A 27,230-nucleotide genomic window follows, 5' to 3' on the forward strand; every position below is an offset into this window, starting at 1 on the left:
TCTACAATATACTTTTATTTTTTAGTTATTTGATAAAGAAGAATGGTAGTTGTAAGATTTCAACGTATGTTCATGTTGTTTTCTTTGGAGTAAAATTACAGCTCTGTTGGATATAAAAATTCGGATGTGCGTCATTAATCTTGGTGTGGCACACTGATTGACAAGAAAATTTGAAAGTGGCACGCCACACCAAAAAGGTTGCTGACCCCTGTGTTAAGGGATTCACAGATAGAAAGACTTGTAGTTCTTAAAAGATAAATGTTATAGTTACAAGTTATAGTAATTTTATATTAAAACCCATCTTCATGTTTTCGTTTTAATAAAATTAGTAAAATTTTAGATCAAAAGTAGAGTTAATATAATAAGAATAAAACTAACAATAATGAGAATAGAGTTAACAAAGTCTGAGTAAGTTTTATGTGTATTTTGCATAGCTATTTTGATTGGGAATACGAGTTCACTTTCATTGTTGTTTAACTGTGTGAGAATAGGGCCTCATTACTACAGATTGAAGTGCTTTTCTTTTTGTGAACATTTTTTTTTTGAGAGATAGGAATATTATTTTTGTTGTGCTTTCACTAAATCATACTTATGTTTGTCGTGAAGGAGTTGCCGAAGCTTATGCCAATAAACGGTGTGGTCCAATGAACGCCTGTGTCCAATCGCATTTAAAACATATACTGTATATCTTTGTACATATCTTACCCAAAATACAACAAGAGACACATAATTGCCACTAAAAGAAAGAAAACTTACAGAAACGTGTGGAGCACAAATAGCACAATGCAACAGCATAAAAGTCTCACAACTACTAATTTTCCCACTATTAGGAGGAATATCATTAGTATGGAACGGCGCTGCCCCCAAGCGGCCGGTGGCATTCTCTTCACTCTTAATGTGCATAAACGGCGTCATTGTAATCTGTTTGAGGCAATGCGTGAGCGGGTCATTCAGTGCATGCATTAATTGTGTCAAATATTTTAACGTGATTAATTTTAAAAATTAATTACCGCCCGTTAACGCCATAAATTTGACAGCCCTAATATATATACCGTATTTTTCAGACTATAAATCGCAGTTTTTTTCATAGTTTGGCTGGGGGTGCGATTTATACTCAGGAGCGACTTACAGTATTTGTGAAATTATTAATACATTATTATATCATTTCACATGTTATTTTGGTGTTTTGGAGTGACACTGATGGTTTGGTAAACTTGTTAGCATGTTCTTTATGCTATAGTTATCTGAATAACTCTTAATATCTATGTTACGTTAACATACCGGTCACGTTCGCATTTTGTTGTTCATGCATCATGTAACATTATCATACTGTACACTTATTCAGCACGTTGTTCTGTACTGTATTTTCATTTTAAATTGCCTTTCAAGATGACATATCTGTTCTATGTGTTGGATTTTATCAAGTAAATTTCCCCCAAAAATGCGACTTATACTCCGGTGCGACTTATATATGTTTTTTTTCCTCTTCAATGGGCATTTTATGGGTGGTGCGACTTATACTCAGGTGCGACTTATAGTCCGAAAAATACGGTATGTATATATAATAAACTGCTGTATTTTAAGCCAAAAGAACTGTTGTATTTGATAGAACAATATGTCTACATGCTGCCATAGTCGTTTCATTGTGCATTATGCCCCAGGACTATTTTTAATTTGTCGATTTTACCCTGGAGACCCCTGTTTGACACTGTGCAACCGCTTTTGTTTCAACCTAGCCATAAAAAGAAGGTAAGTAATTATATTCATAATTCAAAATGTCTATCATTTTTAGCTTAGAATCGTTAATTCATGCCTAATATTATGCCTGAATAAAAAGACTTTAAAAAATTATTCACTCGCATATTTTAAGCTTTTAAACAAATTACTTCACAATGAAAAAAATAGTGTCTGTAAATAGGTCATGGATATTTACCTAAAAAATATCGCCTAATTGTATTTTTCCCCCCAGATATTTTAGATCAGCGGTCTCAAACCGACTCCACAAAGGGCCGCAGTGGGTCCTGGTTTTTGTTCCAACAGATCCAGCACAAACAGTTCAACCAATAAGGTTTCTACTAACATAAGCAGCACCTGATTGCAATCAACTGATTACACTTGTAAGAAACCAGATTGGTGAAAAGGTATTTGTCTCGTTTGGTTGGAATGAAATCCAGTACCCCCTGCGGCCCTTTGAGGACCGGTTTGAGACCACTGTTTTAGATGATAAATAATCGATTCAATTCATTATTTTTTTTAACGCACCCCTTCCAGGTTCTTTGTTTAACCCATAGCAACGCCCTTGAAAACGAAAATGCTTTTCTTCGACAATCTTCGGAAATTACGTCACACAGAGAACTGCGAGGGAAGTCCGCCATAGAACAGTATTGTTGCATTGCTTCTCGGTAAGATGCCACGGCGGTGTGTGGCGATGTATTGTTTTCAATTTAAAGAAAAGTTGTATGAGTGGCCAAAGGATAGCAGGGCATGTAAATGGACATCTTTCGTTCGCACGAAGCGAATGAATTTCACGCCATCATCGAGTTGTGTTCTCTGCTACAAACACTTCGAAGATGCCTGCTTCCTCAACCGGTCTGCTTATGATCAAGGATTTGCAAAAAAGTAACTGTGATTTTTGGATAGATGACTTTGTCAAAGCAGACTGCCAACTGTTGTGGAATGAACAACAAAGGAAAGAAGGTAGCGACGTTAGCCGAAAGGTAAACTCGAGGCAAAACCCCGATCGTGTTGTGGAATGAACAGTAGAAGCTAACTCGTGGCAATCCCCGATCATACTTGTATTGAGTTCATTTTGCCTACACTTATAAATTCGTCAAAACTTTTCTTTTATCCCAGGCAATAGTAGGTGGTTTATCCACCTGACATGCCTCGGCGAACACCCCCGCCCCCGTCAGAGGGTCCGAAGGCGGAAGTGTTCGCTGAAACAGATCAGGCAAATAAAAGCTAACGTCGCTAGCTTCTACTGTTCATTCTACAACATGATCGGGGATTCATCAAAACTTTTCTTTTATCCCAGGCAATAGTAGGTGGTTTATTTACCTGACATGTTTCGGCGAACACTTCCGCCTTCGTCAGAGGGTCCGAAGGCGGAAGTGATCGCCGAAAGATGTCAGGTAAATAAAAGCTAACGTCGCTAGCTTCTACTGTTCATTCCACAACATGATCGGGGATTCGTCAAAACCTTTCTTTTATCCCAGGCAATAGTAGGTGGTTTATTTACCTGACGTTTCGGCGAACACTTCCTCCTTCGTCGGAGGGTCCGAAGGCAGAGGTGTTCACTGAAACATGTCAGGTAAATAAAAGCTAACGTCGCTAGCTTCTACTGTTCATTCCACAACATGATCGGGGATTCGTCAAAACTTTTCTTTTATCCCAGGAAATAGTAGGTGGTTTAGTTACCTGACATGCTTCAAATCATAAAAATAATAGCAGCCTATATTTTACCAATCTTGTAATCTCGATGGGTCTTGTCTCCATTCCATGGCAGGTAGTCTGGGCACATTGTTTGCATCCTGAATAGTGTCTGGCAAATTTTATGTACGGTCCAACATAAAATTCCAACCTCCTCCTCTTCCTCCAACTCTTCAAAAACTTGGATCTCCTCACTTGCGCTCGATCTATTGCTTATATCGCTGTTTGAATCATTGTTTGAAGGGCTTTGTATAGCGGTCGTATGGCGCGCTGCCATCGCTGTTCTCGGTTTGACGTGTCACTTCTGGGTTTGTCCCCTTTCAGGCTCGAACTTCGGAAACGCGATTATTTTGTCAAATATACAACATATTAATTATTTTTTCATGCTTTATTTGTTGCACAATGTTTAATTACTTTAATTGTGACCCTATTTGGCATTTTATGAAATTACTTCACATTTGGTCTTTAAATATAGTCCTTGGGCATAATGCGCCATGAAACTGCTATGGCATCATATAGACATATTGTTCTATCAAACACAACAGTTCTTTTGGCTTAAAATACAGCAGTTTATTTTAAAGAGGGGTGCAAGAGCAAAAACTGCTTTTTCAGCCTTGTCTGTTTTCCGCCACATATCAGAATATTACACATAAAATGTTTTAGTTGCCCTGTGAAAATGTATGATCAAAGGGTTCCCGTCAAAATCTTGATACCTGTGTTTTGGCAGGGCTGTGCAGGTCGGCGATGACGGTGGCCGATGAGGCAGAGGGCACTTCCAGCATTGGGGGCTTGGATGTGGCAGGGTTGGCCTTCCTGCCCTCAACTAGAACATCTTTGCCGCTCGGACTGGAAGGCTTCCCGGCTCCGGCGCACGCTTGCTGGCTCCGCGTCTCGGTGAAGGTGACCGATCTCTTTTGGTCTCCTTGCGACGCTGAAGGCACACAAGCACACACACGCGCTTCAAAACATAGCGACGACTACACATCTTAAAACTAACTTCCTAGCACATCATCACCACTAAAGTAGGCAGGGGCAGGAGGCGGAGATTTGGAAGCGGTGCAAGACAGACATGCAGAGCGCCCTACTGGGTGAGGTTGCAGATAGAGGGGTGAGCCATTGCAGGGCAGGGAGGAAAGGTTAAGGGGGGAGTCTCACCTTCACAGTCCAATAAAGTTTCTTTAATTTGAAACAAAAGGCATGAGACAGAACAGAGTGAGAAATGTCAGTTTTGGTGTCCGGTGATACAACAAACATTGGAACAGACACGGTGTGAGAAAGGGGAGAGGTGAGCTCACTACGACAATTTTTTTGGTGTGCAACTGCTGAAGTTAGATGCACAATTCAAGGTTGACCACTAATTTAAATTGTTTAGTATTGTCCTTGTGCTTTTGAGGACACATGCTGTTACCCAGTGGTTTGTTTTTGGGTTGGATGCTCCGGCGCGTTGTGGAAAGACGAGCTCCTGAACGACCACGTGGCTCAGTTTTTGGAATGGACAACAGGGGGCGCCGCAGCTGAAGAAAAAAAACAAAACAAATACAAAGACAAAAAAATCTGTCAAGAGGTGCGCACATCTATAACCTACAGTACCATAATGTTAAGTTAACTACGGTTGTTCCCATCATGTTTTTTGCTCCTGATCCGATCCCGATTGTTTTAGTTTGAGTATCTGCCGATCCCGATATTTCCCGATACGATTGGTTTATTTTTGCTCCCGATTCAATTCCAATCATTCCCGATAATTTTTCCCGATCATATATATTTTGGCAATGCATTAAGAAAAAAAATGAATAAAACTCAATTCAATTGCTCCAAGTATCTTATTTTACTGTCCAACATGACATTGTTCCACTGCTTTGGATCAAAACAAAGCTTATCAGCATTGTGCCATAAAATATGTAAACAATAAACATGTAAAATAAAAGCTTGAGTGCAGAATAGTGCAATAACAAAAATCTTCAAAAGATGTAGTTTACCTACTTACTAGGCTTAAAAGTGACATTCAGTCAAAAACTCACATTCACAAACAATGAGAATAAAATTAATTTTGGCTTAGCCTTAGTGCAGCAGTTTAATACAACATGAACAGATATAAATTTCTATATATTTTTTAATAAAAAAATAAATAAATAAAATAAAAAAAGGCATGTCCAATATTTTTTTGCTGATTCCGATACTTTGAAAATGACGTGATCGGACCCCCGATCGATCGGGATATCTTTAGAGTTAACCTCACAAAAATGTACCATTACTGCATTACGAAGGCATGTGCTCCTTGATAGTTTGCGTGAGAACATTGTGAATCTACGAAACCTATTTTTCGAAGAACTGTGTAATACATTTTTTGGAGTGGACCACTGAGTAGTATGGTCATTTGGCTTTGACTTGTGAGTGTAAACCTGTGATACGAGTGATGTGCATTGGCAGTAAATGGAACTAAACTTGAATTCCAATTAGCAGCAATAAAGAGAACGGAAGTTTCAATGAGGTTTTGAGCTGTTTACTGCCACTTCCTGTTGAAGTTTACTGCTAAACTAAACATAAACAATTTATTTAAAACAACCAAATTTGCCTTAAAATGCCCCATGCTACCAGTTTACTACTGACACATGCTGGAAAATGCCATAGACGATCACAGGAATATGTTCTTTATCCTCGACAAAAATAAATACATATTCAGGTATATACAGTACAGATAAAAAAAGTTTGGACACTTCTCATTCAACGCAACCCAAATGAAGGTCCCAGCCCCATTGATAAAGCAATAAATTCCACTGATTAACCCTGAAATAGCATACTTGTGAAGTCAAAAACCATTTCAGGTGACTCCCTCTTGAAGCTCATAAAGTGAGTGTGCTAAAAAGTAATCATTGCAAAGGGTGGCTACTTTGAAGATACCAGAATATTGTTGATGTTTTTAGTTATTTTACCTTTTTTTTTTTTTTTTTTTTTTGCTGAGTTCATAATTCCATACGTGTTCATGCCATTCATGCCAGACATCCCAGGAATCTGACTGAACTACAGCAGTTTTGTAGAGAAGAATGGGCCAAGATTATTCCTGTTCGATGTGCCAGACTGATTTGCAGCTACAGGAAGCGTCTGATTAAAGTTATTGCTGCCAAAGGGGGGGTCACAAAATATTAAATGTGATAGTTCACTTCTTTTCCCCCCTGCTGTCATCGTTTGCATACAATCCACATTAAAATATGAAAATCTATAAATGTTTGGGTGGTTTAAGTTAAAGCAGTCATCTTTTTCATCTGTGTGATTTTGACAAAGATCATATCAAATTTGATGGTGATTTTATGCAGAAATGTGAGAAATTCCACAAGGTTCAGATACTTTATACTGTATAAATTGTTGCAGCTTATTACTCGTCTCAAGACACCGCTGCACTCAGATGGAATTCAGGCATTAGTTTGTACCTGTCAACATTTAGTTTTTTTTCTTTTTGTGTTAAATGACAATATGCCTACTTTTACCTGTCTGAGGCCTCGCTTCCTTCCCAGCGGAGGCTGAATGAGTAGGTTTTGCTGTCCAGGTTCGCTCTGTACGCTGGCAACCCTAGCAAAAATACGTAAATAGATATATAGTCAACACATGTGTCACTAAGACACAAATCAGCAGGAAAAAAAAAACCAAAAAACAAAAGGACAGCTGGGCCATCTTTGAAGCATCTCTCTGATCACAACTGCTAATCTACTCACTACACAACACATAGTTAACTATACAAGTCAGGGGATGGAGGGGGGCTGGAGTAGCAACCTTTTATGCACTTTACCTGCGAAATAAGGATTCTAATTTGTATGGGATTTCTTACAGATGAGAAAAAGGCCAACATGCGTTGGGGTTGCTACCACAGTTCACCCCTTTCCCCCACAGATTGGTATCCACAGTTGGACTCCCAATTTGATCAGCGAGAAGCCTGATAGACATATAAACAATGTGACACACCATGGCACCGATGATGGCTCGAAAACCCACAGCTAACAGAAAAAGGAACAGAGCATTCTGACCCCAGGACCCTCAAAGATTCATGTTCATTTGGTGGGGGAGGGGAAGCCTGGTTAGGATAGCGCAGCTGATGAGCTGAAGATGAAAGTCAGTGTGGAGCTCGGGGAGGGGGGACAGAGACATACGCACACTTTACCGACAGAGAGAGAGAAACAGGTAAGTGAGGAGGGGTGTGACTGGCCGAGGTGACTGGACTGGATGCGGATGAGTGATCAAACAGAGAGGCAGCCAGTACAGGAGGCTGAGCCCCTCCCACTGCTGGACAGATGCACCGGACACACACAGAAAAAGGGTGGGGGTGGGGGGCACTGTACCTAGAGAGGTTGCCCTCCTGCAGAAGGCCCTGGGACTCATCTAGCACATTGGGTTCACTGTAAAAAGGGTGGGAGGCGGAGGGGGAGAACGGGAGTTTACGCAGTTCAGTCCACATCCAACAGCACCCGCATCACCTCCAGCTGGGGACAGTGATTAGCAGGACTGCTGCTTTCGCAACATTCTTATAAACAGCTGCCTAGTCAAAACACGTGGTACACACCGAAACAACTGGTTGGAAGTAACCACATACTGTACAAATAATTTCTGTTCTTAGGTAGATTTCATTTAGGCACCCGTACCTGACTTGATATGAATGAGATACAGTATCTGTACCCAGTGGTGTGCAATAATGAGTTAAGATTCAATCAATTTTAAAGTGGGTCAAATAAGTATTTTGTCAACCACTAATTGTGCAAGTTCTCCCACTTGAAAATATTAGAGAGGCATGTAATGGTCAACATGGGTAAACCTCAACCATGAGAGACAGAAGGTGGAAAAAACAAAACAGAAAATCACATTGTTTGATTTTTAAAGAATTTATTTGCAAATCATAGTGGAAAATAAGTATTTGGTCAATACCAAAAGTTCATCTCAATTAGGCATGTGCCGGTATGAGATTTTGACGGTACGATGACCGTGAGCAAAAATACCGCGGTTCCACGGTATCACGGTATTGCAATTATAGCCCCCCCAAATTTTGAGAAATATGGGTTGAAAAAAAAAACTTTTTTCCATTGAACAGGATTTTTTTTTTCAGACCATAGTTGCAAATTGGAACATGAATATATTGTTAAAATAAATAATCAATAAAAAAAATAAAATTAAAACAAATATAACTTAAAGACTATACTCACAGCCACAGCTCAAGTTGCTCAAGATTAGAGCAAGAATAAAATAATTTCTATAAAAAAGTAAAAACACTTCTGCATTTTTGACACAAGAAAAATAGAGAATACTGTACTTCGGTCTGACGGAAAATTTTAGTGGTTTTGAAACCGCGACGTTTTCACACCACGGTAAACCGTGAAACCGGTAATCGGCACATGCCTAATTTCAATACTTTGTTATGTACCCTTTGTTGGGAATAACGGAGGCCAAACGTTTTTTGTAACTCTTCACAAGCTTTTCACACACTGTTGCTGGTATTATGGCCCATTCCTCCATGCAGATCTCCTCTAGAGCAGTGATATTTTGGGGCTGTCGTTGGGCAACACAGACTTTCAACTCCCTCCACAGATTTTCTATGGAGTTGAGATCTGGAGACTGGCTAGGCCACTCCAGGACCTTGAAATGCTTCTTACGAAGCCACTCCTTTGTTGCCCTGCCTGTGTGTTTGGGATCATTGTCATGCTGAAAGACCCAGCCACGTCTCATCTTCAATGCCCTTGCTGATGGAAGGAGATTTTCACTCAAACTCTCTCGATACATGGCCCCCATTCATTCTTTCATTTACACAGATCAGTTGTCCTGGTCCCTTTGCAGAAAAAAAAGCCCCAAAGCATGATGTTTCCACCCCCATGATTCACAGCGGGTATGGTGTTCTTCGGATGCAATTCAGTATTCTTTCTCCTCAAAACACGATAACCTGTGTTTCTACCAAAAAGTTCTATTTTGGTTTCATCTGACCATAACACATTCTCCCAGTCCTCTTCTGGATCATCCAAATGCTCTCTAGCGAACCGCAGATGGGCCTGGATGTGTACTTTCTTCAGCAGGGGGATACGTCTGGCAGTGCAGGATTTAAGTCCCTGGTGGTGCATTGTGTTACTGATAGTAGCCTTTGTTACTGTGGTCCCAGCTCTCTGTAGGTCATTCAGTAGGCCCCCCCGTGTGGTTCTGGGATTTTTGCTCACTGTTCTTGTTATCATTTTGACGCCACGGGGTGAGATCTTGCACTGAGCCCCAAATCGAGGGAGACTATCAGTGGTCTTGTATGTCTTCCATTTTCTAATACTTGCTCCCACAGTTGATTTCTTTACACCAAGCGTTTTACCTATTGCAGAGTCAATCTTTCCAGCCTGGTGCAGGTCTACTATTTTGTCCCTGGTGTCTTTCGACAGCTCTTTGGTCTTGGCCACAGTGGAGTTTGGAGTGTGACTGACTGAGGTTGTGGACAGGTGTCTTTAATACCGATAATGAGGTAAAACAGGTGCCATTAATACAGGTAACGAGTGGAGCCTCGTTAGACCTTGTTAGAAGAAGTTAGACCTCTTTGACAGCCAGAAATCTTGCTTGTTTGTAGGTGACCAAATACTTATTTTCCACTCTAATTTGGAAATAAATTCTTTAAAAATCAAACAATGTGATTTTCTGTTTTTTGTTTCACCATTCTGTCTCTCATAGTTCAGGTTTACCTATGTTGACAATTACAAGCCTCACTCTTTTCAAGTAGGAGAACTTGCACAATTGGTGGTTGACTAATTACTTATTTACCCCACTGTAGATAAAATGTAAGTGTCAGATTTTATGTAATATACTTGTTACTTCTTTTACATTGTGAGATGGTTTCCAGGAACTTATTGGCTGGTTTACATGAATGAAAGCTGTATTTGACATCTTTTTTCAATGTCTAACTCAGTCAACGGTTTTCGATGACAAACAGGAGATCGATGCACGGACGTAGAAAGTTGCAATTACTCAAATGAGAAGAGACCTCCGTTTTGCTGCACAGTCGCAATGCTTACAAAGGGGGTAATTTACAGTACCTACACAAGGGAAAGTGGAAACTATAGCGTGCCATTCATTATTTGAAGAAATAAAGCCTCTCTGTTTACGTTTAACATTACCAGAAAATAGGTCCAGGCTAAATTGGACAAATAAAGTTTTACTTCTACATACAAGACAAGATATGAGTGAGTGGCTGGTCTTTTTTCTTTTTTTGGGTGCTAATATGCTTTTGCCACCACTGACAAAAACCTGACCTGGCCTGTTCACAACCTAATACATACTGTATAAATTGTTACCTGTGGCTGGGAAGCATTGTGCTTCGGGGTGCTTCGGGTTGCAGAGTGGCTGAGCCGGTGGCATGGCTGGAGAATCGGCGTTCCGATATAAGTCTGGGCAAAAACGCCTCGTGTTCACTCACTACACTGGGGATACTTATGGAGTCATCTGAAGGAAGAACACACCACGTCATTAATACATAAAATGAGATGATATTCACGAAAAGTTAAGAATGTTGGGTATTTGGATGCCATCTGAAGATAAAATGTCTCTAACTCTCTTCATCATCTTCATCAGTGCGACTGAGCGTGTCCTGGGATGGCTGGCGTGATGGCTGGCTGTCCTGTTCCCAAACTGTGCCAGTACCCGTGTTGGAGCGCGACATTGTGGCCAAACTGAGGCGGTAAGCTGATGTGGAAGTGCCCACTGTGCTGATGGACGTCTTTCCCTGGTACGCTACAGGTAAAGTGCATGTTTTGGAACATGAGAAGTGGATACCGGTAAAATAGTCGCAGTTAAACTCTCTGACCAGAGCCGCTGTGGACAGCCTCTTTGAGGATTTTGAGTTCGTTGTTGAATTCTGCAAACAGCGAGCTCTTGCACAGAGGTCGTGGGATGAAGCGTCGCTCTAGCTGGTCGGCGATATGATGACGTGCTGTGATCTCTTCCTGAGAGTCTGCTGGTTGCGTCAAGAGCTAAACACAGATGAAAGACGGTGTTGTCGCAGGAATGATTGAAACGAATGAAATTTGTTATTGTTGTTTCACCTTGCACTGTATGAAGGGCCTCAGTAGAACAAAAATGGGGATGCGGGTTCGCACGATGAAGTCAATGAAGTCCCAGAAAGCCAGGCCGCCCACCTTCCTGAGAGCCATCTCCTTAACTTGCAAACTTAGACGGTACCATTGGTTCCCCAGCGAGCGTTCGAAGCACACTAATACCACTTTCAGAGCTGTGGATAGAGAAAGGCAAGTGAAGATGGTTCAAAAGTAACAAACTAGAGGAGTGGTTCTTTTAATGGTAAATAATCAGTCACATCTTTGAATAAGTAGAACTTGCACTACTACCGTATTGGCCCGAATATATGACGGTGTTTTTTGCATTGAAATAAGACTGAAAAAGCGGGAGTCGTCTTATATTCGGGGTCTAGACATTATACCCATTCACGACGTTAGATGGCGCCAGATATCATTGAAGCGAATGCTGAACTTGAGGAGTAATGTTCTGTCATGACAGATCTCAGCTACTCTCATGTTTAACCAGTTTGCATTATCTATTGCATTGTTTTTCCTGATTCAGATTTGTTTCAAGACTACAGTTACAGTTAGACCTCACTTTGATGGTTAATGCAGTTATTGGATTTTTTATTTATTTTTTTAATCACAATAGACTGGTTTATTTACGTTTGAAAAACCAGAAGCCATTCATTTACAAATGTGATTGCACTTTACATATTTAAATGTTCAGATATTAAGATTTGAATGAGGCAAAATAACATGCTTTTTCTCTCAAATATATTGTTATAATCATTTGTTTCAGATGTACTGTAATTATTTTCTGTATAATAATTATTTGGTGTTCAAAAAGTCTTTTTTCAAACTTGAATCTTGAAAAATCAGGGCCGTCTTATATTTGGGCCAATACGGTAAAACCGCCGTCGGTCAGTTAGTACCCAGATATGCTGCCTGGCTGGTGGACTCAGCCAAACCCTCCCTGCGCAGATCCTTTCCCGTATCACCGGGGGTAGAGCAGTGAGCCGGCGAAGCATCCAGCATGAAGTTCTTGGTGCGGGATGTGGAGATGATGCGTGGAGGCAGCAGAATGTTGATGACTGTCTGCAGCAGCAGGAAGATTTCCGGCTGCTCAAGGTGAGGGCTGTCTATTAGAAAGGTATTCACATCATTTCAAGTCTTTTGTTCTTGATGTTTTATTCAGAAAACCAGAAAATAACTATAGGTGCAAACTTGTACCTTTGCTTCCAGACCCGACAGTGAGAACAAAGGGAATGAGCAGATTTAGCAGCATCCCCTCTCGCCTCTCCTGATTGGTAAAAGGTGAGATCACATGGCTCAGAGGGAAGTCTTCTTTCAAAGCCTATAAGAAATAAATATTCACAAATAGACCAAAACTTGGTTGAAACTGAGTGAGTCAGAACAAAACAAAGAACAAATGCTATTTTAATACCTGCGTGATATGAAAAAAATTCTACCTGAATTTGTAAGGCGACCAACCGGACCACCGCTGTACTGAAAGGGAGTGGCGGTGAGAGGTAAGGGCTGAGGTGAAGCAGAGGTAAACCGTCTGCTACACTGGATGGACCCACCACACCCATAACCTGACAGCAAGAAAAACAGTAAAGAATAAATTTGCTTACTTTCAAATTTAGCGCATTGGCCAAATTAACACCCATTGCCCGTTTTTTAGGCAGAAACACCGCCTACTACTTTTCGTACCAAATTGACACAGACGTTGATGAGGGAGCGAAGGTGTGGGAGGAAGGAGATGATTGATTGTCGCTGCAGAGTCAGACATATGCCCTCAATCAGGTTACTGGCTGCTTCCCACTCCACCTGTCTCCTGGAAAACCATAGCAAAGGCCGCCCAAATCCCACCCACCACCATGCACACACAGTTAGACCACACGAATGCTAAAAGACAACAGTTTCAACAATTCCCGCCGTACTCATCAAACTCACACTGGCGGCCAAGCCGAAAAAGCTCACAAACATAGCATACAGTGCAGCAACAGGCCCTGATCTGATGCACACAACATCTGGGTCTAGTCTCAGTCATGGAACTACTTTTATCCGTCTTAAAGCTACACTACGTAACTTTTCAGTTTTGGTTGATTTTAGTGACGCCGGTGGACAAAAGCTGTAGTTTTGTGCATCAAGGCAGATTGCATTTCCTATGAGGACCAGCGCAAACCCGCAGAGTGTCGTAAAATCATGATGTCCCGGTTGCCTGCAAATGGATTAAACTACATTTCTGTTTCCAGCAGCTTTGTGAAGGATGAATTGTAATAAGGTAATAAATCCAGTTATGGCTGAACAATAGCATATGATGGTTAGCAACTGTATGGCTTAGGGGCCGTTTACATGGTGACTCTCCGAGAACACGAAAAATTTCAAATTTGCATTTGTATGGTTCCGTCTCCATTCGAACAATGTCGCAATTCTGCGTAAAAAACGATGTAGTATTCATGCCAGGCCCTAGGGGGCAGTGCAGATTTACAAGCCGATAGCCAATGATGCACTTTGACCCCAACAACCTCCTCAGCCCTGATGACAACATAACCGCCCACTTTAAGCAACAGCTTTTTTTTTTGGATCCAAAAGGCACAAAAATGGAAACATTCAACATATTTAAATAAAAAATACTATAAAGACAGTAAATTAAAGCCAACGTTCTGCCATATTTGCTGTTTTTAATGGTTAGTAGCACCGCTTTGCAGGCCCAACGTGACGTGTGCGAGTGCTGATGTTATCGGCGCGGGAACTTTCCATTGATATGGATGAGGAGCGAGTCCCCTCAAGCCCCCACAATCGAATTCTTCCACTTTGGAGCCCGGATTCAATGGTTTGCGTCTTCGCCTTCCGTTTTCGCCGACAGCACATAAAGGCGCCATTCCACAACTCAGTCATTGCGTCTTAGTGTCGCAGAGTCGGCATGTAAACTGCCCCTTAGTGTGGCTAATCCCCCCACACGAACAAGTCATCTCCCGCTCAGTGTCGTAAAATCATGATCTTCCGGTCGCCTGTAGATGGATTCAACGACATTTCTGTTTCTAGGGGATGTGTGAAGGTTGAATAGTAATGAGGTAATGAATCCAGTTTCGCTAAACTATAGCATAGGACGGTTAGCAACTGTGTGGTTTAGTGTGGCTAAACCCCCGACCTGAACTCGTCAGTTCTGTTATGGTGGTGGTGGTGGTGGGGGGGTCATGCCAGCAAGTGAAATGCCAGGCCAATGTTTATTCTTGAATATCTTCGTAGCCTCCCTTTTTTTCCTCCTCCTCGGACAAAACTCTCTCTTTTGTTGCCCTGCCATCTTTGCAGAATTTGCACGAAAGCGTTCGCATCGACTTCCGTCTTTATAATTGAATGGGGAAAAGGGAGTGACGTATGCCGTATAGCGGTTAGCACATTTGTAGTTTTTTTGTGTGGCAGGGTTCCTGTATCCCTCCTCAAAGTTAATTAGTGCCGGTGAAAGCAATATAGACCCCCTCAAGATACAAAATAGGTGCCATTCAACTAGTTGTCAGTTGACATATCGTCATAAATGTTTAAAAATATTTTATAAAGGTTGAAAAGTTACCTAGTGTTGCTTTAAAAATTGCAGTTCTGCCATGGATGCGATGTCGGGGAGCAAAAGTGTTGTTTTGTCGTTTGTTTGTTACAGTGTTACATAAAACAGATTTGTCATCCCAGTTATTTAAAAGACAAAAAACCCCCAATGTATTTCATACAAGCATGGCTACTTAAGATTTTGGTTCCGGAGATTCAGGTTGGGTATATTCAGAACTTTCAGACAGTTCAAGCACAAGCAAAGTTTATTGGTTAGCCACTTAGCCATAAGTGACTGCTAGCTAGCCAACTGTGGGAATCACACTTAACTTCCCTGTCATTTCATGCTTTAAACTTGGCATACCATTTTAACTAAGTTTGATATATTGACATGAAATTTTTTATTTGAGCCAAACTTTTTTACCCTCCATTCTACTGACCACAATGTATAAGGGAAATGATGATTTCACTGTTGGGTGTCCATTGTCAAAAAAATGTAAGAAAATACTCATTAATACTACAGAGCTATCATATGACATTGACAATAACCAACCCATAACGACATACATTACTTTCTAACTAGTGAAACTTTTCTGCTACAACTAATGGGTTTATAGTGTACTTTTGCACATCACAAATAGGAATCTGGTCTAAACTTGTGGTTGTTTTGCTAATCTGCAATGAAATAGTTTCATGGCAGAAGACTTGACCCGGCTGGCTACCTACTTGTGGCTGCACAAAAACACATCACAGCATCGCATACAGCACCCACTGAGGCAAGTGCGATAGGACAGTGCCAAGAAGCTGCATATCTACCGTACACAACACGGCACTGGCACAGCACGATACACTCACGTGGAGACAGAGAAAGAAAAGTGGGATTGAACAGACCTGGTGCACAATGCCTGTGGGCGAGCGCACCTGAGCGTGGGCATTTTGTGAATCTTGTTGAACATGCGGTCGAGCCTCTTGAGGATGAGGATGAGAGCGGGACGCACGGCCTCAGAAGACCAGTCAGTGATGGGCAGCATCTCCATGATGTACCGGCGTAGGCCTCGGCTCTCCATGGTCAGGGTGTCATATGGCGCCAGCTTCAAAAGGGCATGGGCAATCTCGGCCAGCCTGGGATGGACAAACACAAACATGCTATATAGGATTTTGTCTTTATATTTAACAATTTGGTGCACGTCAGATGGAGTTGAGCTTTGAGTCACCTCATGTGGGACTTCATATCGAGAAGCTCCAACGCCGTCACTCGTGGCTCACCAGCTACATTCTGCAGGATCTTCAGACGCGGGCCGCAATGCTTATAGAATTCAGTGCAGATGTTCAGCATAGACTCTCGAGGTCGACGGAATTCCTCCCTTGCGATGCGCTCGTCCAGCTCTTCCCTTGGCATGCCCTGGCCCTCTTCCAGTAAGTGGAGGTTGTCCCTGAGGGACGTGCATAAAGAACCCAGGTTGTCATAGAAATTCTTTTATACACTCTTGACTGCTGCTATACCTTTTACTACTTATGTTTTAGCAGAGTATACTGAATATTGTAAAAAAATAAATAAAAATAAAAAAGTATACTGAAAAAGTTTTAAATTTGGGCACTATCAAATTAAGGTATGCTTTTAATTACAAATAAATAAATAAAAATAAAAAGAAACGTATTCTGACCTTGTGTTGATGCCGCCTGACATTGTATGATTGGCAGTGGTTCCTCCTTTATGGCCTTGATCACAGCGGGATATCTGTGGTGCCGTCATGGGCCTGTGAACACACTTACTGTTTTAATTGAGTCAAGTCATTACTTACTCTCTCGGCAATTAGTTAGCCGTATTAACACAGAGACCTTGTTTAACTTCAAATTGTCTAAATCTATGGAATTTCAATTTCTCAACAGGAAATATTCTCAGATTCCTATCGCACTGAATGAAAGTAGTATAATTTTGAAATATAACTAGGGCTGTCAAACGATTAAAATTTTCAATCGAGTTAATCACAGCTTAAGAATTAATTAATCGAAATTAATCGCAATTCAAACCATCTATAAAATATGCCATATTTTTCTGTAAATTATTGTTGGAATGGAAAGATAATACACAAGATGGATATATACATTCAACATACTGTACATAAGTACTGTACTTATCATAACAATAAATTAACAAGATGGCATTAACATTATTAACATTCTGTTAAAGCGATCCATGGATAGAAAGACCTGTAGTTCTTAAAAGATAAATGTTAGTACAAGTTATAGAACTTTCATATTAAAACCCCTCAATGTTTTCGTTTTAATAAAATTTGTAAAATTTTCAATCAAAGAATAAACTAGTAGCTCGCCATTGTTTATGTCAATAATTACACAATGCTCATGGTGCTGAAACCCATAAAATCAATCGCACCCAAGCGCCAGCAGAGGGCGACAAAACACCAAAAAACACAAGTAACAAGTGGACATGACACTGTGCTGTCATTTTAATCTGTTTGAGCGGGCGATGCGCGTTAAATACGTCAAATATTTTAACGTGATTCATTAAAAAAAAATAATTACCGCCCGTTAACGTGATAATTTTGACAGCCCTAAATATAACATAGGAAAACATCCAGTTTTAACTGTGAAAAAATTATTATCAAAATCTTTTGCCCATTTTCTTACATTTTACTGACCAAAATAGTAACTCGATCCCAAAAACTATTTTAGCATTTTTTCAAATTTCAGATGATGTCCTGTTTTTGAATAACAGGATGGAAATTAAATGTTTTTTTCCAAATTGATTCCATTAAAAAAAAAAAAATCCACAGATGAATCCATTATTAAAACTGTCATTAGTTTTAACCCAAATTTCCAATCTCCGAATCTCCCTCCATAATTTGTGTTTCATAGAGTGGCCCGAATGCATACCACATGATTGCATACTTGTCATTTACTTTGTCAAAGTGAAAAAAAAAAAAAAAAAATCCCACCATCTTTTTGAAATTTCCACAAGTAAACAGGCCAACCTCTTCTTGCCATGAAGTTGAAGACAAATTACATCTCCAAAAAATTTCAAGCCAAAATCAAGTCATATTATCGTTTCATAAATTTAAAACAAGCAATCCTATGTCCAGGACTTGCTGAAATGAGCAAAGTCATGGTATTTGACTAGCTTTGATGCTAAAATAATGCAAACCATTAGAACTGGATAAACATATGACCTTGTGAGGGCCTCTGAGCTGTAAAGCAATGCTTGCAATGACGTGGCCAGAGCAGCAATAGCTGCAATCTCATCCCTGGCAGCCGAGGCTGACTCCATAGTCATTGTGTTGCTCTTCAGCTTCTGGAGATAACATGGGACCAGGGCCTCCAGCACCATCAACATTTGGAGACTGATCAAAGAAGACACATTTACAACAACTGATATGCAACACAAATGTAACATTTAACAGAGTGGGATTCTTTACCTCCTGAAGGATTCAGGTGCATACGCTACCACGGTGACACACAGCTTGATGGCCTCACTAATTGAAAAGGCCAAGTCCTCATTACCGTAGCAGAAATCTGCAACAGAACATACAGTGCATCACAATAGTGAGTACACCCCTCGCATTTCTGCAGATATTTAAATATCTTTTCATTAGAGAACACTGACAAAATGACACTTTGACACAATGAAAAGTAGTCTATGTGCAGCTTATATAATTAATTTATTTTTCCCCTCAAAATATAGCCATTAATATCTAAACCCCTGCCAAAAGTGTGATTGCATGAAATTGACTTTCCTATATATATATATAAAAGTTGTAAAGCAATAATACTGCAACAAAAATAAATGAAATGAACAAAAAAAAAAAATTTTTTATAATGGGTCAAATTTATTTTTCAAACAGATCATGTGACTTTAGACGGTCATTTGCTTTGCATATATAAAAAAAAAAATAGGGGAGGGCAATTTTATTTTTTCAAATGATTTTTTTCTTTGATTGAAAATATATTTTTGAAGCAACTTTTTTTTGGGATTGAATGATTTAGACACAAATGTCCGACCCATAATATGGCCCAAACATAAAAAGGATTGCTTCAATCAAAGAAAACTTTTTCAATGAAAAATTAAGTGTTCAAATGCATATTTTTCAATCTCAAATATTCTTTCGTGTTCAAAAACGTTTTCTATGATAGAATTTTTTTTTTGATTGAAGTGATTTTTCTTTTGAAAATATATATTTTTTTGTATGAAGCAACTTATTTTTTGATTGAATAATAAAGACAAAAACGTCCGAGCCAAAATGTGGCCCAAACACAAATTAACATTACTTCATTCAAAAAAGTTGCTTCAATCAAAAAAAAAAACAAAAAAAACCCGACACCAATCAAAACAAAAATCAATCAAAGAAAAATGGCTTCACGTGCATTTTTTTGAGTTTCAAATTTACTTTTGCATTTAAACACCTATTTTTTTATTGAAGTGACTTTTTTTTGATTGAAAATATATATTTTGATTGAAGCAACTTTTCTTTTTATTGAAGCAACTTTTTTTTTTTTTGGATTGTATAACAAGGACACAAATCTACCTCCATATGGCTCCGCCCACGGGATACAACTTTTGACTGGGGTAACTACATTGGAACGACACCGGCGGGCGTACCATATTCAATGGATGACGATATTGGCAAAAAGTATAGCTGTTCTAAGCAGCCTGATTTAGAATTCCCCTCTAGAATGATGAGAAACAAAAACCGCTCATTGTCAACTTATTATTATAAATATTCTTGTGAGTTAATTTTATGGCTGACACTGCGTTTCGAGGTCATCAACATGTTGTGCCCCCCCCCCCCCGCCCCAAAAGTCAAACTCCGCCTATGAGTAAACCCCTTAGTGAAAGTTGTCAATATTAACATACAGCACGTCAACTGTCAATATTTTGTGTTGCCACCACTATTATCCAGAACTTCCTTTACTCTCCTGAGCATGGAGTTGACCAGAGCTTCACAGGTTGCCACTGGAATGCTCTTCCACTCCTCCATGATGATGTTGCGGAGCTGCCGGATATGTGAGACTTTGCGTACCTCCACCTTCCGCTTGAGGATCCCTCAAACATGTTCGATTGGGTTCATGTCTGGATACATGCTTGGCCAGTCACCTTTACCCTCAGCCTCTTCAGTAAAGCAGTGGTCATCTTGGAGGTGTGTTTGGGGTCATTGTCATGCCAGAACACTGCCCTGCGACCCAGTTTCTGGAGATAGGGGATCATGCTCTGCTGCAGTATTTCACAGTACATGTTGAAGTGCATGTTTCCCTCAATGGAATGTAACTCTCCAACATCTGCAGCACTCATGCAGCCCCAGACCATGATATTCCCACCACCATGCTTGACTGTAGGCATGACACATTATCTTTGTACTCCTCACCTGGTTGCTGCCACACATGCTTGAGACCATCGGAACCAAACAAATTAATCTTCGTCTCATCAGACCATAGGACATGGTTCCAGTAATCCATGTGCTTTGTTGACATGTCTTCAGCAAATTGGTTGTGGGCTTTCTTGTGTACCATCTTCAGATGAGGCTTCCTCCTGGGGTGACAGCCATGCACACCAATTTGATGTAGCGTGTGGCGTATGGTCTGAGCACTAACAGGCTGACCCCCCACCTCTTCAATCTCTGCAGGAATGCTGACAGCACTCCTGCGACGATCTTTCAAAGAAAGCATTTGGATGTGACGCACAGCACGTGTGCTCAGCTTCTTTGGACAACCAACCCAAGGCCTGTTGTGAGTAGACCCTGCGCTTTTAAAATGCTGGATGATCTTAGCCACTGTGTTGCAGCTCAGTTTCAGGGTGTTGGAAATCTTCTTGTAGCCTTGGCGATCTTCATGTAGCGCAACAATACGTCTTTTAAGATCCTCAGAGAGTTCTTTGCCATGTGTTTCCATGTTGGAACTTTCAGTGACCAGCATGGGAGAGTGTGAGAGCTGCACTACAAATCTGAACACACCTGCTCCCTATGCACACCTGGACCTAGTAACACTAATGAGTCACATGACATTTTGGAGGGAAAATGACAAGCAGTACTCAATTTGGACATTTAGGGATGTAGTTTCTAAGGGGTGAACTCACTTTTGTTCCCAGGGGTTTAGTTAATAATGTCTATATTTTGAGGTATTTTGAGGGGAAAATAAATTACCTGTATCATATAAGCTGCACACAGACTACTTTTCATTGTGTCAAAGTTTCATTTTGTCAGTGTTGTCCCATGAAAAGATATACTTAAATATCTGCAGAAATGCAAGGGGTGTACTCACTTTTGTGATACACTGTACACTGTTATTATTATTTCCCATATTCAAACCTTTTTTTTTGCTCTAAATGCTTAAATGTGATAAAATGAGCACAAAACAAAACGTTTATTGTTTACAACAACTATGTTACCTTGTATCTTATCTATCGGGATAGCCTATATTTTGCATTAGAGCCGCAAAATAAAGAGTTTTTACCAAGAGAGCGCAGTGGTTTCTCAGCCTTGACAAGTTCCAGTGCATCCAGGGCATCCTGAGTCTCACCTTCCAGAGAGACCAAAAGGTCGAACAAACACTGAGCAGACACTCCCTTGGAAAGTCCACTACTGGTGCTTGTCTGGAGTGAGAAAGGTTTTTTTTTTTTTTCTTTTTAAGAATACAGTATTTTCAGGTGTGTAGTTGTTAGTATTTGAAGTGATGCAGCTGGAGGTCTCACATTGAATTCTAGCAATGGCGCTACGCTGGCAAACAACTGCAGGATAAAGGGCTTGCGGTGGAGGATGTAGAACTGGCGACAGCAAAATTCGATCCCTTGTCTCAATAAAGGGTTGCCCTCGTAGTCTGCATACACCTGCCACGAAAGCAGTTTTTAATTGTATAAAGTAAGAAAGATAAACTCTTTGTGTTTGAGTGTAGGTTTTAAATATAAGCTTTTTTTTTAATCCAGCCAGTTGTTCAGATATTTGTATTCTCTGTGAACATACCGCTCTTGAATTTCACTTTCAAGTGCATTACATACCTGTAGCATAGTTGGCAAGATCCACTGATAGCCACTCAGTGAGAACAGATGATTGAAGTGTACGGCAGTGTTGATCGCAGTGGCTGTATGCTGTCTGAGGAGGGCGCTGTCTTCCGGGTGAAGGAGTAACGCCCCATTAAAAACATTTAGGAACAGCATCATCTCATCTCCCCACGGGTACTCGCTGGGCATGCCCAGGAACATCTCTTCAAGAAGCTTAATCCACAACACCTTGTGAAGGGTGTCTAAGCCGAATAGCTCCTTACCTAAAGGGCAAAGAGGCAGATGTAATCGATGGAAAAATGTTTTTCTGCTTTCTCTTTCTGTTGAATGCTACAAAATTGCGCCAGATTCCTAGGTGACAAGAAAATGACAATTTGTGTCAAAGAAGCATGTTGATGCATGTACACTAAAGTCTTAGCATGTCAGTCTTTGCTCCATGTATATTTTTGTTCGGCAGGGTGTTTTTTAATGAGCAATAGAAAGCAAACAAAACGAATTTAAACAAAAAACGTACTTTGTAAACTATTTTTTTTTGGGGGGTGGGGTGTGGAGTCTAAAGTTATTCTGTTTTGTAGTAACGCTTCTACTATTTACTATGTTATTGTTTTAATATTGGCAATAAAAAGTACAGTAAGTATAAAAGTACAGTAGGAGCTAGAGCCTTTAGCTACTAAGCTCCTGTCTGTTTAAGATTAGACTAAAAACGTTCTTATTTGACAAAGCTTATGGTCAGGCTACTTGAAATCGGACTAGACTCACAGTTCAGTCTAAGCTGCACTAGAAGCTATAAAGCTGGGGGAAGTACAGCCATTGAGTCCTATCCCCTGTTTCTCACTCTACCTACCACTTGTCTTTACTTTATTTCTCTTTTCTAATTCTAATATCTAGTTGACTAGTCTCTTCATCACTACTCACCCGGTGTCCCCTTTCCACCCTCCCCTCTGGAGGAGGGGCTATTTTTCAGCCGCAGCCTCCTGACTATCCTGACCCCTGGCTGGATGGATGTCCTCGTTGCCCCCCGGGTCTCATCTGGCTAGATGGACCCCCTCTTGTTTCATCACTCCATTGCATCTCTACAAACTGGACCTCCTGCTGCTAATACCCACCATCAGTCCTGGTGCATCTATAGGCTGTCCGTCCTGGGAGTGGATCTCTCCTGACTGTGGTTCTCCCCAAGGTTTCTCATTTTTACCATAGGGTTTTTGGAGTTTTTCCTTGCCGCCATGGAAGGTCTAAGGATGGGGGATGCCCAGGACATAAACTTCATCGAATTCATTTACGGTTCCTGACTGTGTATCATATTGACTCTGCAAAGCCCTCTGAGACAACCTTGTTGTGACATAGGGCTATACAAATAAAATTGAATTGAATTTGAATGTGGCACTGTGTAAACATTTTTTCCCAGGCAGTTGTTGGCATAAAAAGTTTGAGATAAGCAATTATAGTATTATGGTGGGAGACAAACCCTGTGTCTCATTAAAAAGGGAGAACTCGGCATCAATAGCAGTTCTCGGGAAAGATGGCAGGCGGAGAAGGTCTTCTTGGAGCAGTGAGACGTGGGACTGTTTATGGACCGCTGGCATATGCTGAGTAAGGGAGATAAGGAAGAGCACTCGGCCTACCTCCTCCAGTTTGCGGGAAAACACCTAAAGACAAAATGAATGGTGACAGGTAAGAATGAGAGAAAGCATCAGGGCACAACTTTAACAATTGATGGAGTGCTGACTGAACCTGTTTCTGGATAAGCTCCTGTCCTTTCTCAGGAAGCATGTGAACAAGGTTGAGCTGTGGTGAGACTGACCTCCGAAAGGGGTAGATGTCTCTTACGTATGTCTGGAGGAGGGGAGAAAAACATAGAATACAGTATTTTGAAACAAAACTGGACGCTTTAAAAACACTATGTGAAAGATAATTCATAATGTTTCCTACACTACCTTGGAATAATGGATGAGGTTCCACCGTTTGTCCATAAGAAAATAATGTGCTGACCTAGCCTCTGGAATGTTAAAGAACTCCAGACATTCCTGGTTGGAAGGAAGATGATCAATGTATTTTATAAGCTTCTGATCAGTTAATATGGATGAGTCACCTTAAGCAAAGCTTCAAACTGTGTGTCTTCATGGACTGGCAGCTGCGTCGGGATGTCACACTCGTTCTGTCCGTGGACCACCAGAGTCTTGGTTCCTGCACCAAAGAGAAGAAAACTAGATCAGTGCTTCTCAAACCTGATACATTAAGTACCTCAAAAACTAGATCTCAAAGTACCACCATTACGATTAGGGAAGTGTATTGTGATATGATCCAATATGACACGAACATATTGCAGTACACATTGCAATATATTGAGCAGTGCTTGTCAGAATTTTTTTAATGATTACAGATGAATGAAAAACAGAAAACAATGTTTGTATATCTAATTCTATGTAGTATTTATTACATGCTGTCCCCCCCGGAATTATAGGTAGCCATATAGCCATATATCTAGGCTTACATATTTGGTGTTATTGGAGAATATGTACAAAATATTGACTGGTTTTATGCTTTACTTACATTGTTCTGATTTGATATTTCCGCATACATTAAAGTGCACATTAAACTGTTCAAATGATCTTTGTATTTGGCATAGTTCTTGTACTTTTGAACTGACTATATGTGACCACTCTGTGATTAGAGAGTGGCTGGCAGTATGAGTTGATGTCATGAATCAATGATTATAATACCGTAGATTTCGCACTATAAGGCGCACCTGACTATAAGCCGCCACCCACAAAAATTGGCATGAAAACGGCATTTGTTCATAGATAAGCCACACCGGACTATAAGCCGCAGCTGTCCTCACTGTATTATGGGATATTAACACCAAAAGATATTAACCGGTAATACTTCATTTGACAGCAAAATCAAACAACTTTCATAAGACCAAATGAACCCCCATGAAGCTTTGAACCACTTGGTTGCAAAGCTTCATTGCTTCAAAAAGCTTCATTTGGTCATCACTGCTCCCTTGGGCGAGACAGTCAACCTCTGCTACCGCCTACGGTCAACACTGTTGTTGTCCAACATGCCCTCTAGCATGCATTGCAGCGCAACAGATGCAAATAACTATCAAAATTCATGTTCTGTGCTAATTATTTCTTCAGTTACTGTTCCAGTTGTTTCATTATTGCTAGTTATGGTATTTGGTAACACTATATTTGACAGTGGTGCCATAAGACTGTCATTAGACAATGATAATTATGATATGACACTGTCATGAGCATTTATGAATGCTTATAACAGATGTCATTTAGTGTTATCTGGCAAATTATCTCACTTTTGGATGTAAAAATTCAAGGTGGACATAAATGGAGTTAGTGACATCATTTGCCAGATGACACTTAATGACATAAGCATTCAGTAATGCCCATGACAGTGTCATGTCATAATTATGATGGTCTTATGACAGTCTTATGACACCGCTGTCAAGTCAAGTGTTCCATTTTAACTGAAATAAATCAACAAATAAGCCGCACTGGACTTTAAGCCGCAGGATTCAAAATGAAGGAAAAAAGTAGCGGCTTATAGTCCGACAATTACGGTAATCAAGGACTAGCACAGTCTTTGGTAAACATGTATGAGGGAGTATTCTGTAGGCCCACAGTCACAAGTGAATGTGTTGTATGTTAATTTGCTCCTGCCCTAATAGAATAAAGTAGTAACGACAATTGGTAGTGTTCAGAGCATTTTTGAGCATTTGGAGCTGAACATCTGCTGCCAGCTTCCCTCCAATAAGACCAAACCTGCCTCCCTGTCTGTGTTTCTTGCCACTGTTGGGTGAGATAAACCTAACAGGTCTTTATAACAATATTGTGAAAATCGGTTCAACAAAAATCATGAAATTATGACGAGTGTAGTTTTTCATTCAGTATCCATAGTCTATGGTTGCGGCTCCCTTCAGACGAGAATCACCCATGCTTGTGACCTTCGCGTTTGATGTCATATGGTAAAATGACGTCAGTGAGAAATATTGTCAAATAAAATAAACGGATATTTATGAAATATTTCTCAAAAAGATATTTATACTATAAGTCGCAAACTGAATGTCTTATTGTGATATGCATATTGTGTCACTTCATATTACAATATTCCAATTCTAATTATGACCAACTTTAAATCACTGGCTGACATCAATGACGACAGATGTCTAATCAGTTTGGACTGAAAAAAATAATCAAACTCACCTGGCATGGACGCAGTGACCAACAGCTTGACTTCACACTGTTCCTTCTTCATGGTCTGCTTCAGGTCCTTGAAGAATAGCCCTTCTACATAGCCCACCACTTCCCACAAGAAGGTGAGCGTAGCTGAGATGGCATCCATCCCCCACTCGCAGGGTGTCCGCACAAAGTACATGATCAAGCCCACCTAAGAGGAAACGACTGAGCATTAGACAAGTCAAAGATGAATGCTAACTTTTTCCCACAAACTCACCAAGTAGTTGAAAAGGATGTGGGAGGTCTGTGCTGGAAGGTCTCCAATATTAAGCAGCAGCTTCCTTAACATGTACATCAACTCATCCTGGTGAAGGTCAAGGCGCAGTCTTACAAGGCATCCGTCAAGAATATGGACAATTTGTGTGTGCTGTTGTTGACCTACCTGCCGGTTGCTCACGGTGAGTTTCTCCAGGAAATGACGCAGAACAAGGGCAGGATCCTCAATGAGGCAGTTCCACAAGATTTGCTGGGCAACTGCACTCACTAAGCAGATAAATAAACATAAGAAAAAAATAAAACCAAACGTAATTGCAGGAACGCTACTAAGCAAGTAATTAACAGCCTCCAAATGTGTTGATAAACGCTTACATTAATAGTTCAAAAACTATTTATACGGAATATATACCACAACCTATCTTACCATGTGTTATGAAAAAAAATATACACGATACGACGGAAAACACAGACAAGGCTGAAAAAGCAGTTTCTGCTCTTGCACCCCTCTTTAAAATAAACTGCTATATTTGAAGCCAAAAGAACTGTTGTGTTTGATAGAACAATATGTCTACATGCTGCCATAACAGTTTCATGGCGCATTAAGCCGTCCGTTTTACCTTGGAGACCCCCGTTTACAGACACCGCGCAACCGCATTTGTTTCAACCCGGCCATAAAAAGAAGGTAAGTAATTAAATTTATTATTTGAAATGTCTCTCATTTTGAGATTAGAATCATTGATGTGTAATATTTAGTTTTTAAACAAACAA

General features: G+C 40.4%; 1 protein-coding gene across 17 annotated transcripts in view; it reads right to left on the reverse strand.

Annotated features, from left to right (window-relative positions):
- The window catches only part of LOC130907881 (protein unc-80 homolog), an 89,950-nt gene that overhangs the window by 7,898 nt on the left and 54,822 nt on the right, over window positions 1-27,230 (reverse strand). For 9 of the 17 annotated variants that reach the window (XM_057823476.1, XM_057823432.1, XM_057823426.1 and 6 more), the window contains 28 exons: window positions 26,629-26,729; window positions 26,464-26,550; window positions 26,214-26,397; window positions 24,083-24,177; window positions 23,928-24,017; window positions 23,725-23,826; window positions 23,459-23,639; window positions 21,991-22,256; window positions 21,688-21,822; window positions 21,450-21,588; window positions 18,422-18,518; window positions 18,176-18,346; window positions 16,652-16,744; window positions 16,202-16,420; window positions 15,879-16,109; window positions 13,155-13,278; window positions 12,911-13,036; window positions 12,672-12,795; window positions 12,374-12,580; window positions 11,469-11,653; window positions 11,231-11,396; window positions 10,978-11,157; window positions 10,722-10,869; window positions 7,758-7,814; window positions 6,912-6,993; window positions 4,838-4,943; window positions 4,585-4,605; window positions 4,143-4,360 (listed from right to left, as the gene is read on the reverse strand). In XM_057823476.1, coding sequence (XP_057679459.1) covers window positions 4,143-4,360; window positions 4,585-4,605; window positions 4,838-4,943; window positions 6,912-6,993; window positions 7,758-7,814; window positions 10,722-10,869; window positions 10,978-11,157; window positions 11,231-11,396; window positions 11,469-11,653; window positions 12,374-12,580; window positions 12,672-12,795; window positions 12,911-13,036; window positions 13,155-13,278; window positions 15,879-16,109; window positions 16,202-16,420; window positions 16,652-16,744; window positions 18,176-18,346; window positions 18,422-18,518; window positions 21,450-21,588; window positions 21,688-21,822; window positions 21,991-22,256; window positions 23,459-23,639; window positions 23,725-23,826; window positions 23,928-24,017; window positions 24,083-24,177; window positions 26,214-26,397; window positions 26,464-26,550; window positions 26,629-26,729 — 3,935 coding nt within the window. The remainder of the gene's footprint in view (window positions 1-4,142; window positions 4,361-4,584; window positions 4,606-4,837; window positions 4,944-6,911; window positions 6,994-7,757; window positions 7,815-10,721; window positions 10,870-10,977; window positions 11,158-11,230; window positions 11,397-11,468; window positions 11,654-12,373; window positions 12,581-12,671; window positions 12,796-12,910; window positions 13,037-13,154; window positions 13,279-15,878; window positions 16,110-16,201; window positions 16,421-16,651; window positions 16,745-18,175; window positions 18,347-18,421; window positions 18,519-21,449; window positions 21,589-21,687; window positions 21,823-21,990; window positions 22,257-23,458; window positions 23,640-23,724; window positions 23,827-23,927; window positions 24,018-24,082; window positions 24,178-26,213; window positions 26,398-26,463; window positions 26,551-26,628; window positions 26,730-27,230) is intronic. The other 8 variants (XM_057823498.1, XM_057823506.1, XM_057823410.1 and 5 more) reach the window with 4 other exon arrangements.

Source organism: Corythoichthys intestinalis, chromosome 2, assembly GCF_030265065.1.
Source record: "Corythoichthys intestinalis isolate RoL2023-P3 chromosome 2, ASM3026506v1, whole genome shotgun sequence".
In the NCBI taxonomy this organism is placed as follows: Eukaryota; Metazoa; Chordata; class Actinopteri; order Syngnathiformes; family Syngnathidae; genus Corythoichthys; species Corythoichthys intestinalis.